At 37.7% G+C, this 15,000-nt stretch overlaps 1 protein-coding gene across 1 annotated transcript in view; it reads right to left on the bottom strand.

The window, feature by feature from the left end:
- LOC309629507 (putative cation-transporting ATPase 13A5) overlaps window positions 1–15,000 on the bottom strand; it is a 120,804-nt gene that overhangs the window by 7,400 nt on the left and 98,404 nt on the right. The window contains 4 exon segments of the mRNA XM_082393604.1: window positions 577–665; window positions 6,450–6,652; window positions 9,420–9,505; window positions 9,509–9,594. Coding sequence (XP_082249730.1) covers window positions 577–665; window positions 6,450–6,652; window positions 9,420–9,505; window positions 9,509–9,594 — 464 coding nt within the window.

Below are 15,000 nucleotides of genomic sequence, written 5' to 3'. Positions count from 1 at the left end.
CCATCGTTTCACTTGGGTATGGCTCGTCTTTGAAACAAAACAAGAGGTAGAGGGCCACAGTCAATCTTTCTCTTTCTTTTATTTCTCTCACAAGGCTGGGTCCAAAAATGGGCTCAATAACTTCTTAATAAATTTAATTTTAACACATGCACCCTGGATCCAATGATGCCCACTGAACTAAAATTCCTTACAGTCACTGTATTACAGACAGAACACGATTGTCCTATAAGTCTATTTTTTCTCACTTCACAATCACATTATAAAGGATTTCTACTATATGATTTAAAAAATAAACTTGAAGGATTAATTATTGTATTAGTATAACATGGAAGAATAAAATATCCAAACATGGTGTTCCAGGTATGAACAGAACAAATGAACCCAACTGATGACCCTAATAACATGAAAACACTCAGAGGCTAGCATGTGTGCGATGGAGACATGTTATTTGCTCTTCTAGTAAATGAGAATAGCCTCACAACATTCAGTGGCCAGAGAGGATATCGGAGTAACTGACTTGCAAATTACAGTGCAAATGTGGTCCCACTGTGCATGAGAGTCACGGATGTCATGTGCCTCCATCCCACGGTATATATCTTGAAAATCGGAAAACAGAATGGAAATTGTGAGGCCCAAGGCAGATACCAGCAGAAGTGAGAATATATCTGAAGAAACAGCAAACAGTATTTTTAGATGCTAAAGGAATGTTTCCTATAATTTGGCACACACGTTGCAGAATCAATTATCTCTGTTGGGCAAATACCAGATACATCTTCAGATGTTTTGATATATCCTCATATGTTTTAAAATATGTTCTAATGCTTGCAAGACAAAGGTGATATCTTAAAAATCTTTCCTTCAAAGGCTGAGCCTAGAAGCTGTTAATTAAACATATTCTAGTAAACTCCATAAAGGAGTTGCCTCAACTGAGGAGTCCTTGGGGCTGGGACACCCTGCAGTGACCAGCCCATGTAAATGGTCACCAGAGAGATCCTGATGCTTTATCACCTCAGGTCTAGTGTCGTTCATGAATAAATAGTCATTCTTCTTGGTGACACCTCACCCTTCTTCATTGCCTAGAGGATAAAGTCCAAGGGTCTTGAATGACTGACATTCAAGGCCTTCCACAATCTGGTTCCAATCAGCCTTTCTAAACTGATCTCTGGTTGCTCTTCCCTGTGTGCCAGGAAAGTTAAACCACAAACCTGCTGCTTCCACAGAGGCCCAACACTTCTGTGCCTTGGTTCATAAAATACCCTGCGTAGATGATATTCTTCCAGTCTTGGCAAGTTCCAATTTTTCTTTTTTTAAAAAAAAATTTATTTATTTATTTATTTATTTTTGGCTGCGTTGGGTCTTCGTTGCTGAGCATAGGCTTTCTCTAGCTGCGGCGAGCGGGGGCTACTCTTCGTTGCGATGCTCGGGTTTCTCATTGCAGTGGCTTCTCTTGTTGTGGAGCACAGGCTCTAGGCATGCAGGCTTCAGTAGTTGTGGCTCGCAGGCTCTAGAGCACAGGCTCAGTAGTTGTGGCGCACAGGCTTAGTTGCTCCGCCGCATGTGGGATGTTCCAGGACCAGGGCTCGAACCCGTGTCCCCTGCATTGGCAGGCGGATTCTAAACCACTCCACCACCAGGGAAACCCCCAATTTTTCTTAAAAAGCCCAGTTCCAACACCACTTTCTTTTAAAGACTCCCCAGTCTTCCCTTACCAAGTTTTATTTCATATAGTGTCTATCACTCTGCTTTACATGGTCTTCATTTATGTATCCACTAGGCTGTAACCACCTGAAAGGGACTTTGTATCTGCTTTTCTGGGACTCTAATTGAAAGAGGAAGTGAGAAACTAGCGTGCACATCTGCTGGCTTCTTTATCTCCAACCTGCCCACATTGCTTTACTTTGGGGCGCTCAACTTCTCAGGATGCACTGTACCAACATCCCTGTTCTTATCCCCCAAACCCATCCTCTCCTGTGTCCATCAGAACTTTCAGGTGCTTTGTAGATGGTGCCTTATAAATGCTCTTTGATGGGATGAGCACCTTCAGGCCGAAACAATAGCATTTAATCAGTGTTGATATGATATAAATGATTCTTACAATACTCAAAATTTATAAACAAACAAATTAGATTTTCTCTTATATTCTCTCTACCTCATTTATTCTAGTATTGGTGGTCTGTTGGCTCCCAACTCCATAGAGGTCCATACCAACCGGAAATCAGAGGCAACTGTCCCTCTACAGCAGACCCTACTTTTTGAAGCCACAAGGGCTCGGTTTTCCCCCTCACCACCTACACCCACCTTCATATTCATCCATGCCTCATTTTATATATACAACTAGAGGTAGCACCTCCTGGAAGAATACCAAGGCTTGCTTGAGTGGGGTGTGAGACAGAAGAAAAGAGGGAGCTGCATCTCCTAAAATAAAGCAATCTGAGCAGCTTGGTGATGACAATACCCCCAGGAGATGGCTGTGTGGATTTTTCATTTACTTCATTGTTTCCAAGTCCCAAGGACCCAGATGCTGGGAAGAACATGATGCCCCAAATGTCCATCCTGATGAAGGCCTGGTACTTACTGGAACTGGGCTGACTGCTGTGCGCATCACACTGTACTCAGACTAGTGATCTGAAAAGCAGGCCAGGCTAGGGCACAAATGAGCAGTGTAGAAACAAAATGATAAGGCTCTCTTCTTTAATTCAGCTTTGACTGGAAAACGTAATAAAGAACGGAAGTGAATGTTGCCCTCCTTGGTTAATTGCTATTGATGAGGAAAGTTGAAAGAATGGGCTCTGTTTGCACAGGTGATTTGGGAAGACAAGCCCTGGGCAAGCCATTACAGATTATTCTCAGATAAGAAGAAGGTTAGTGAATATTCACACCTGTTTCCATAAAAATTAAACCTATACGTTTCTTACGTCTCATCATCATAAAGTTGATCTTCTGTCAAAGGATGTTAAGAAAGGTAAAGACTTTTCTGTTACATCAGAATAAAATTGCTTGTATATTTTAATAGTAGTTCCAAGGACTTTTGACTTGTAACCTTGAGAGTATATGATTTATTATAAGACTGTGTTTGTTAAAATATGTTTATAAAACTTTTTTCATTTAAAATTATCAGTTATGTTTGACATAGGGATTTGAATTTACCCACAAGCTTTAAGTCACTATGATGTAACTAATCCAGCTCCAATTAACTCAATTTATGTAGAAGGACTTGGCAGCTACTATTCAAATTAAAGTACTAGACAATGTAATATAGCCTCGTAAAATATATCTATGATTAAAAAAATTGCTATAAGAGATTAACTTGAAAATATAAAACAGAACCTTGATTTGTTGTTACAAGAGCCAAGGGCATTATCAAATACTATGTCAAAATTAAGAAAAATTATAAGAAATTCAGGAAGAAATTTGTAAAAACTATAATTAAAAGAAGATCTTAGCATGCTCTCAAAATCTTTGACAAAACAGCTTATACAAAAAGAATCGGGGAGGATGAAAACAGAGAGAATGTGAATAATATAATTGCTAAAACTGGTTTTGTATGGTAAATTACATTTCATATTTAAGAATAGCAATGAGACTGACTTCTGTAATATCTATGACTTTTTTCGAAAATTAGAAATTAGAGTTTATGACATGTGATGTACAAAACTGGTGTAAATTCTCCAAAGCAGAAATATTACAGGCTAGATTTTCTCTGATCATGACAATAAAACTAGAAATTAGTAACCAAATTTAAATGAAAAATCTCCCCACATACAAATTAAAAACAAAATTCTAAAGATCTGTTTGGTCAAAAAGGAAACCAAGTCCATTTGGAAGCTGTTGAAAAAAAGAGCAGTAGAAGAATGAAAACAAAATCCCTTCCCACTTGAAAGTTAAAAATCACTATTCTTGAAACTAGTGGGTCAAAGAGGAAATTAAGTCATAATTAGAGACATAAGAAAATGTAAAGAAGTAACCCAAACTACAATTATTGGCCTTGAATGCTTTTCTAATATCACAAAAATAAAAGAAAATACATGGATTATAAAATCAATTCAAATGTTAAAAAATTTTTCAGAGAAAGTAAGAAGAGGGGAAAAATGAGAAAAGCAAAAATGAACAAATTAGAAAATAGAAAGCATACAGAATTATTAAATAATTCTTTAAATTATTTAAAGAAAACCAGTAAAAATACATTTCTGATAAGAATAAATAAACATAACACATAAACATGATTAAGATGAGAAGCTGTTAAAAGAGCTGTAGAAGTCATTAAAAATTGTAAGAAAATACCATCCCAAACCCTATGCTAAGACAAAATAATCTCGATGAAATGGAATTATCTGGGCAAAAATAAATTTATTTTGAAAAACAGTTTACAAAGAGGACAACCTAAATCAATCCTCAAAAAATTAACTCTTTCAAAGAAAGGATTTGGAACCAGATGATTTTACTGGGTTCTTGTAAATGGTCAAGGAGTAGACTATTCCTACTTACAAAATATTTTCCAAAAGAAAGAAAAAGTCCAAGAGTTTTCAAGTCTAATACCCAAACCTGACAAGACACTACACAAAAAACTTCAGATCAATCCCATATAAGATGTAGATATTAAAAACCAATAAAATTCAATTCAGTAAAAGTGTAATCCACCACAAATAAGTAGAGTTTGCTCAAGAATATGAAGATGATTTAATAATAAGTTAATTAATGTAACACATTCCAGCAATAGGTCAAAATAGAAGACAAGTATAATCATCCCAGTAGGTGATAGGAAGACATTTGATGAAATACATCTCCCATTTTTTATTTTAAAACATAGTCTTGATTTACTGGAAATAGAAGGCTATTTTCTTTACATGATGTGGCTCACCTTGAACCAATATTCAAAATCCTATTTACAGTTGAAAACTACTAGAAGTATTTTTATGAGGGAGTAGGACTATCTGCTATTTCCACTATTACTTGACATTGCTTTGGAAGTTCTGGACTGTACACCAAAACAGAAAATATAAATAAGCATTTTAGCTATTTAAAAGAAGGAACATTATTAATTGCAGATAATAGTAATTATCTTTCTAGAACACTCAAAAATCAAGGATTTACAGCAAAGTTCAGAAAGGATTCGGAGTAGAAAAATAAATACAATAAACAACACTATACCTTTCACATGTATTTGTGATTACTGATTAGAAAATATCATGGGAAAAAGTCAATCACAATATAAACAAAAATACGAAAAGCATAGATTAGTTTTTTTAATAAATGTGCAGGATCTATAATGGAGGAAACTACAAATATTTACTAAGAGACATAAAAGAAAGACATGAGATGTTCTTAAATGTGAATACTAAATTGTGTAAACAAATACATTTTTCTCCTAGTATTAAAATCCCAAAGGAGATTTTTTAAAAGCCTGCCAATTTATTCTATAGTTTATTTGGAAGAATGAAGAAGAAAGAAAAGTAAGAAATTTTTGAAAAATGAAGAGTAATGATGGTATACCAATCTTATTACTTATTAAGTCATTATAAAACTATAATTTCTAAAGTATAATAGTAGATTAAAGAATAGGCTGGCCTATCAATGAAACATAAAAGACAGTCTAGAAACAAATTAATTATATATAAATTAATATATAACATAAATATAATATGAAAACATATAAATTATATATATCAGCAAACCATAAATATACATGTATATAGGTATGATAAAGGTGGCATTATATTCAGTTGAATAAATGACCAAAAGGAATATTAAATAATAAAATCTGCTGGGAGAACTAGTGACTAGTTGGATAAACTAGTTTGATCTCTACCTCAAACTATATGCCAAAATTAACATTAGATTTAAAAAGCATTACAATAAATCAAAAAACTAAATGAGTGATGATCTGATTTTGTAATGAGAAAAAAGCTCTTTATGCATAAAGGCAGTGGAAAAAAATCACAAAGGAATAAACAACTCACAAATAAATAAGAATGTAACAGCCACCAAACAGAAAAAAAAATGGATAAAAACTGTAGACCATTCAGAGAAGAAGAAAAACTAATAACACGAAAATACATTCATTGTCACTGATGATCAAAAAAATGCACAGAATGATTAAAATGACTTGCCTAAAGTTATAAAACTACTAAGAGGACAAATTGTATTTGAATTGGTTAGAAAGTCTTTTACAAAATATATTGACATATGTGTATGTGCTTAAAACAATTCTTGATGACTCAAATTAGGACAGGACTCATGTGACCATTCAATATAGCACATACTTATCTGCACATGAGCAGGTTTCTGCCCATGGGCTCGACCACCTATGACAATTATGGTTCAGTACTCAATTTTAGAGTAATGCAATTGTTTCCTTCTCAGCCAATCACTTCACCAGTGAGTTGCAACTCTAGGGATGGTGGGAGAGTAGAAAAAAATATTTGAAAAGAAAAATTAACCTTCATAGTTACAGTTTGTATAGATGGGTTTTCGAAATGGCTTTCCCTTAGAAAAGATAAATGCTGTTGTGATACAGTTGATGGTGGTGATGGGCCATAGCGTGGTACTCTCAAAACTTAAAACTGAACTGGGAATCAGAGTTGCATTTCCAGTCCAGTTTCTTTCCAAACTCACATTTGTTGAGAAATTACTCTGGTTGTCCAGAAAGCACTTACTAGAAAAGAATCACCAGCATTTATGGAACTTTTTATTCTATTTTTATCCAGCTGGTAGGAAGAAATTAGTTAATCACAACCAGGAGACCTCACCTTGCAAGTTGTTCCAGCCAGTAACTACCAGGACATATTTTGTTCACCTCTTGCAATGACAAATCATGAATAAAATGCAGAGGAAGTCAAGATTGTTCTTTGTCCAGAATTCCATCTGGAGCAAATGATCTGTCTTGAAAGGGCTTAGATGACAATTTACTATGGAATCCCTTTCAGTTTGGAATATATGAACTCTGTGTGTGTGTGTGTGTGTGCGTGTGTGTGTGGTGTGTTTTCTTTAGTGGACTAATGTAAGCCTCCTAACATGGGTCCTGAGTTTGAATGTGCCCACTCTAATCCACTCTCCTCACACAAGCAAAGCCTCTTCCTGAGGATCTGAACATTCTCCTGCTTATGAGTGTCTGTGTTTCTATTTTGCTAATAAATTAAGTTCAGACTTCTCAGGCAGGCCCAGAAGACCTTCACACTCTGGTCTCAAGGAACGATTTGAGACATCTTTTGCTAGACCTCCCATGCCCTTATATTCCAGTCATAGGGGAATATTCCCTGTTCCCCAATTTGTACACCTCTGGGTCCAGACATCCTATTTCCTCTAAGATCACTGTATCTGAAACATCTTTACATTCAGTGGTGAACATAACGAGTGCTCCCCATTCTTCTCTCTAGTGCTGCATTTAGCTCATTGTTTTGCAGTTATTCCTTCACATATTTTTATTTTCCAACCCTGGGATGAGAGTTCTTTGAATGTGGAATGTTTCTTTTGGTTTTACTTTTGTTTGTTTGTTTTACTCGACTATATAACAAATCCTTAGCACCTAGCACAGTGATGCCACATGATATTTGCTCAGAAAAATATTTTTTTTAAGACATGGGCTTTCCCAGTTTGGATTGATCCATTTGCAATGTTCATTTTTTTCAATAATCAAGCCCACAAATAAACTTGTTTTCATCAACTTTCTTGTTCAGCTTGAAATTTTTTACTACTATTATAACTGTTTATAGATAAAATTCATTTTTCAATTGTGAACTCAAATGCAAGACTTAAGTTATATTATCCTTGACTCCCTAGGCTCCCAAAATGTGCTTTGCATATAGTAGATGTTCAGATGTCTGTAGAATAAATTAATGAAACAATTAGCAGTCACAAAGCTTTCTTGCGCAAAGAGGACAGACAGACTAGAAGGCCTGAATTACTGAATTTAACACCAAAATATATCCAATCCAGTATACTTACATGGCAGATAAAAAAGTTGAAGACTAGGGCTTCCCTGGTGGCGCAGTGGTTAAGAAGCCCCCTGCCAATGCAGGGGACACGGGTTCGAGCCCTGGTCCGGGAAGATCCCACATGCCACGGAGCAAGTAAGCCCGTGCGCCCCAACTACTGAGCCTACGCTCTAGAGCCCTTGAGCCACAACTACTGAGCCCATGAGCCACAATTACTTTAGACCACATGCCTACAGCCTGTGCTCTGCAACAAGAGAAGCCACTGCAATGAGAAGCCCGTGCACTGCAACGAAGTGTAGCCCCCACTCGCCGCAGCTAGAGAAAGCCCGCGCACAGCAACGAAGACCCAACGCAGCCAAAAATAAATAAATAAAATGAATAAATTTATATATATAAAAAAAGTTGAAGGCTAGAATGACATAGCTAGTTAATGACAGAGATAGGACTACCTATCCATCACCCTTTTGGCTATACCATGTTTCCTAGATTCAATCAAAAGGTTACTTCTCTGAATACGTGCACTCCAATTTGGGGAAAAATTTGGTTTTGAAACAAAAATGAATTCTATATTCTAAGTAATACTTGAATTGCTGAATTGGGGGTCTAAATGATAGTCTTAGACATCGTTTTGTAGTTTTCAATCTGTCCTTCACCGATCCCTGGAGCTCTGATGCCCTCAGGATGACAGTGGAGTGAGGGGCAGTTTGTACAAGCCCTACCTTAAAAAGAGCAGCTCTTTCTGCCTTTCCTTTTGGAAGTCGGGCAGGCTTTGTCAAAAAAATGTTTGAACATCTAAATCCACCTCATCTTACCCTTAATTTATAGTTAAGGAAATTAAAGCCCTGGAAGGTGAAGAGATTTGCCCTGAGTCTACTATTCGATTCAATCAGAACAATGATACCATAAATGAACGTTTTAACACTCCTTTGAAAAACTGAAACTAATTTAAGCAAATCTCTCTTGTATATCAGGGGTTGGTTGACTATAGCCCATTGGCCAAATCCGACTCACCACCCGGTTTTGTCAATAAAGTTTTATTGGAACACAGTCACACTAACTTGTTTACATGTTGTCTCTGACTGCTTTTTCACTACAACAGCAGAGTTGAGTAGTTCCAACAGAGACCACAGAGCCCACAAGGCCCGAAATATTTACTACCTGGCCATCTACAAGAAATGTTTGCTGACTCCTGGTCTATATGATGTCCAAACCACCAGCAAATGAATACATTCATTCAGTCAACCAGCCGTTACGTCTATACATCAACAGCCAATGTGAAGATCTTTCCCCACCCACTCCACATGGCTCACTCCAGCACTCAACCCATTGACTGTGTTCTGTGTTCTATCCCATCACTGGTGTTTTGCAGTCTGGAAACAATTTTGGTTAATTAAAATTTTAGAATATATATTCAAACCAAGTTGAACAGCGTCATTGGGTATTCATTGTACCACCTTCAGAAAGGAAAACTAAGAAACCAAACTTGACCTGTATCTGTAGACCTCACAATACCAGGGCTGCTGCTTCACACAGAGAAATGCACAGACCTGCACAATGCAGGTGAAGCAGGTGTTTTAAAAGACTGACAACAGCAAAGGGGGAGAAAGGAGCTGTCCTGCTGGTTGGTATGGAGCCAGTTTTGGGTAGGCATGAGTTGAGCTCACTGAAAAGACAAATGCATTTTTCCTTGTTACAATTTCATTATTGAGAATAAAAGATTGAGAGGCATGTTACCCTGAGTCTTGTGTTAGGGTTCAGACTCAGCAAACATCAATTGAGGGTTTACATCTAGGTAAGCTCACTGCCTAGCTGCACGTCCAATGCTACCAGCCTTTGCCTCTTCCATGCTTTGGTTTCACCTTCAGAAGTGAAAATTAATGGGTTCAAAAGTTCTATAATTAATACATGTACCATATTGCATAGTGCAAATATTTTCTCCACAACCAGACTGGCTAGGAATGGTATGTAAAAGAGAAAGATGACTTTCCACACGGATAACAGTACTGTTGTCTCTCAGTGATGATGGAAAAGTGGAGAGTTAAGATGAAGAGAGTAAGGAGGCATCTAACTGGACTAATCTTCGTATGCTGGGAAATTTTTTTAAAAACACTCACTCTATTATTCATTTAGCCAACATTCTCTGAGCACTTCAGTGTACCAGGATAGATGCTAGAAGTGTGTTCTGCTCCCTCCTGGACAAGTGTGTAATTGGAGGACTGCTAGAGCACATTAGAATTAGTTAGGAAAAAGAACTTAAAGATAGCTTCCTTCCAGATGGGGATGTTAAAATATATTTTGGTCCTAGGATTTATTTTTTAACATTTAAGGGATTGGCAATGGGCAGGGATTAAACAGAACCACAAAAAAAAAAAAAAAAAAAAAAAAAAAGATGATTACATCCATCTCAGAAGCCTTATATGCTAACAAACTGATGAAAATGGAATGTACTTCTCAGGGCAGAGCAGGAAAGAAGCATGGGGAGGTCAGGATGTTTCAGTTCTTTACATCTGTTACTTCTCCCCTTTTTATAGCTTATGACTGGTTTTTTTGATGTAAGAAAGTGAGGTACATATCCTTAGGTCTGTGTTCATGCATGTAAAGGCAGGGCGGCGGGCAGTGAGTGTCCAGTTTTAGATAATAAAACTCTAAAACAGGTCTTTAGTTTGCTCAATGCATGTTCTGGGGTAATCACAAAACTCTTTGGTTCTTCATTTTCTCATGCATAGAACAAATGTGTTGGAATGTCTAAATGGTCTCCAAAGGCTCTTCCAACTCATTTATCCTAAATCTCTCTGACTCTCTAAAGCTTTACCTTTATCAGTTTAATCAGTGTTTCCCAGGAGGGTGCTGGGCTAGCGGCTGTGAGTTATGCAGAGTTGAGAAGGACATCTCCTCTGCTTTTAAAGAGCTTGAAGTCCAGTGGAAAACACAGATGGGGTGTGTAATAAAAAATGTGGCTAGCCTTTGTCTCAGGTGGATCCTTGGAGTGAAAAGTTTGACTGGCCTTTGTCTCCACTTCTTGGGATATATCCTCTAAACCCTTGGAATTTCCTGATTGATAGGAGTATCTCTTCTGTTCATAGTGGGCCTGAAGAGAGTTTGTGCTAATGAGATGGCTCAGGATGGAAGATGGCCATGCCAAAAATACCAACTGTGTGATTAGAGAGCTGGGGCCTTCAGAGAAGAAGAGAGCTGGAGATTGAGTTCAACCTCATGGCCAATGATTCAATCAATCACATTTCTATAATGAAACCTCAATAAAAACTTCAGACACCAAAGCTCAGGTGAGCTTCCCTGTTTGGCAATACTCTGCATATGGTCACACATCCACGTGCCAGGAGAGTAAGGCAGACTGACTCCTTAGGGAGAGGACAATGGAAAAGTCATGTTTGAGATCCTCCCAGACCTTGCCCTTATGTCTCTCCCTTTGATTGGTTCTGATTTATATCTTTTTGCTATAATAAAACTGTAATCAGATGGAGAGCACTTTCCTGAGTTCTGTGAGTTGTTGCTGCGAATGATTGAACCTGAGGGACTAGTGAGAACGCCCACATTTATGACCAGCACATCAGAAGTGTGAGTGGCATGGGGACCCCCAAACTTACAGCTGGTGCCTAAAGTGAAGGCAGTCTTGTGAAGGCTGTCCCTTAAGCTGTGAGGTTTGGCCCAACTCCAGGTAGTTGGTGTCAGAAGTCATTGCATGGGCACAGAGAAGAGGTACACAATGCGGACTGTGGTCAATGCTGGGGGAGGGGTGCAAGGAGACCCCTCTGCAGCCGTAGAAAGCAGAGGCCGCCGTGCTTGGAGTCCTCTCTGCAGTCCAGTATCCAAGGTAGAAGTGGCCACAGAGGTCATAGAGAGGCCCTGGGTAGTGGAAAGACGTGTAATTGCACCTCTGGGCATCTGGCTTCTACCTCTTTGGTCTTCTCTTTCTCAGATGTTCATTGTAGTTTCTGCCTTTTCTTTTACACAGGGACTGTGGAAGTTTGAATTATTGGCCTCATTGTGGCAAAGTGTACTTTATCTCCCCTTAATTGTGGTTTTTACCGTGTAATTTTCTCTGGCCAGAGAGATGTTAGCAGAGTTTGGAGGCACGCTTGCATGGCTGGGCTTGCTCTCTGGCTCTGCTCTCTTTGATCTGTACTCATAGCATGCCCAGGTTTGTCCATTCAGTCCAGCCCCAGAAAGAAAAATGTAGAACCAACCTGAATTAAACCCAAAGCCTGGACCAAGACCAACTAATCTACATCCTAAGCAGAGCGGCTCAGGTAAGCCCACCTAGATCAACTGAATGGTAGTCAACTTATAGAACCATGAGTGGCTATTGTAAGCCACTGAGTTTTGAGAGTGGTTTGTTATGCAGCATTACTATGGCAATTACTGTGGCAATTGATACAGAATGCTTACATAAAGATTATTTTAACTTTTTCCCTAATAGAGATGTTTAATACTTTCTGACAGGGAATCTGTATACTTGACTATAAATAAAATTAAAAATAATGACAACCATTTTAGAGTCCCTACTAGGTTCCAGAGGCTGTGCTAAGTGTTTTATAAACATTATCGTTATTTCTTTAAGAAGCAATGCAAAATAGGTATTTATCTTTACCAGTAAAGAAACTGATGTTCAGAGAAGTAGAATCCCTTGCTTAAAGACCCATAGTTAGTGAGTGACATGGTGGTGATGTAAACTCAAGTCTGTCTGACTGTAAAGCCCCATGTTCTCTGCTCTACAGCAGATTGCAGTGGTTTGGAGCCCATGAATTGAAAAGAATAAAATGAGGAGCCCTGGAATACAAGCTCAGACAGCAGAACAGTTTATCAGCAACTAGAAGAACTTTTCTAAATTGTCTAGGTTTCTTTAAAATGATGATATCTATCAGATTGCATGCAGAGGAATAAAAACTTGTGAAGTGTTATATATTATTCAGAATTAATCATTACCTCCTCAGAGTTTCCTCAGCACATTACCCATATTGCTGCTATAGTTCAGAATGTCTGGCATTAAGTCTACTTGTTTACATATGTATTCAGCAGACTGTGAGCTCCCTAAGGGAAGAAATCCTGTCTTGTTCCACTTTCTGTTCCTTACTGAACCTAGCACAGAGCCTGCTGTATGGGAGGACTTAGCAGCTTTTAAATTCTATTCTCAAAGTATAGTTTTTAACTGTTCGTCATCATTTGGATATTATGTAGGTATGTTTCTCCTAAATAGTTGGCTTACTTGTGTTATGGACATTTCAAGTCACGTAAGTCAAATTTCAGGAGTCTTGTGAACTCATCTAAACTACATGCAAAATTTTGATTGTGCCTCAGGAGATTTTTAAGGTGAGAAGATCTCTATCTTCCATCAGATTCTCCAAGGGGACCAAGACCCAGAAAGGACTCATTGAAGCACTGATGGAACTTAAGAGAGGTATTTCTATAACAGATACAATCCCTCCTACAGCCTTCTTCTCTGTACACTGTGCCTCCTCCAATATGCTGGAGCGATTAGCCCAAATGGAGCTGAATTACATGACTTCACTCATAGAAATGATTGGCCTCGACTGGGCATCTTACCCAAGAGAAGTTGATAAATTTTCTTTCCAAACGATTTGCAAATAACACTGAGAGGCTGAGCTAATTGGCTGTAGGAAGACATGCAGAAAGGTTATGGAAACTCAACAGTAGTCACCATCTGGGGTCATTTGCAAAGTGAATGAGTAGAAGTCAGATGAAAACAGGAAGGATAGAAAGAAGAAGAAAGACAGAAGATGGTCTCTTGGAAATAAGGAAAGAGGACTCTAGCCCTCCTCAAGCCTTGATGCTTTCAACTTTCTGTTCTCAGAATTTTTTTGAGAATTAGATTCTTAAACATGTCCCTTCCTCAATTTTCTTCATCTAATTTGAGTGGGTCTTACTGAAAAGAACAGGGATGCAGCTACAACAAGTTCCTTTCAAAATGGCTTCTAAACCTATGAAGGTCAAATTGGACTTCAAGACATGCATTTTCTTAACTGACTTTTCTGACTTCATCTTGCTTTTGTCCTAGATTTTTCCTTTCATATATTATATCTTGTCTTATTAGTGGCCTTTGTATGTTGCATTAAAATCTTGTGGATACATAAATCAATCAATGTGATAATCCATATTAACAAATTGAAGGAGAAAAACCATATGATCATCTCAATAGATGCAGAAAAAGCTTTTGACAAAATTCAATACCCATTTATGATAAAAACCCTCCAGAAAGTAGGCATAGAGGAACTTACCTCAACATAATAAAGGCCATATATGACAAACCCACAGCCAACAATGTTCTCAATGGTGAAAAACTGAAACCATTTCCACTAAGATCAGGAGCAAGACAAGGCTGTCCACTCTCACCACTATTATTCAACATAGTTTTGGAAGTTTTAGCCACAGCAATCAGAGAAGAAAAAAAGATAAAAGGAATCCAAATCAGAAAAGAAGAAGTAAGCTGTCACTGTTGCAGATGACATGATACTATACATAGAGAATCCAAAAGATGCTACCAGAAAACTACTAGAGCTAATCAATGAATTTGATAAAGTAGCAGGATACAAAATTAATGCACAGAAATCTCTTGCATTCCTATACACTAATGATGAAAAATCTGAAAGAGAAATTAAGGAAACAATCCCAGTTACCACTGCAACAAAAAGAATAAAATACCTAAGAATAAACCTACCTAAGGAGACAAAAGACCTGTATGCAGAAAATTATAAGACACTGATGAAAGAAATTAAAGATGATACAAACAGATGGAGAGATATACCCTATTCTTGGGTTGGAAGAATCAACATTGTGAAAATGACTATACTAGCCAAAGCAATCTACAGATTCAGTGCAATCCCTATCAAACTACCAATGGCATTTTTCATAGAACTAGAACAAAAAACTTCACAATTTGTATGGAAACACAAAAGACCACGAATAGACAAAGCAATCTTGAGAAAGAAAAATAGAGCTGGAGGAATCAGGCTCCCTGACCTCAGACTATACTATAAAGCTACAGTAATCAAGACAGTATGGTACTGGCACAAAAACAGAAATATAGATCAAT

Source organism: Balaenoptera borealis (genome assembly GCF_965194805.1).
Source record: "Balaenoptera borealis genome assembly, chromosome: 5".
Lineage (NCBI taxonomy): Eukaryota > Metazoa > Chordata > Mammalia > Artiodactyla > Balaenopteridae > Balaenoptera > Balaenoptera borealis.
Note: the sequence above shows the minus strand (reverse complement) of the source record. Positions and strands in the feature narration are given on the sequence as shown.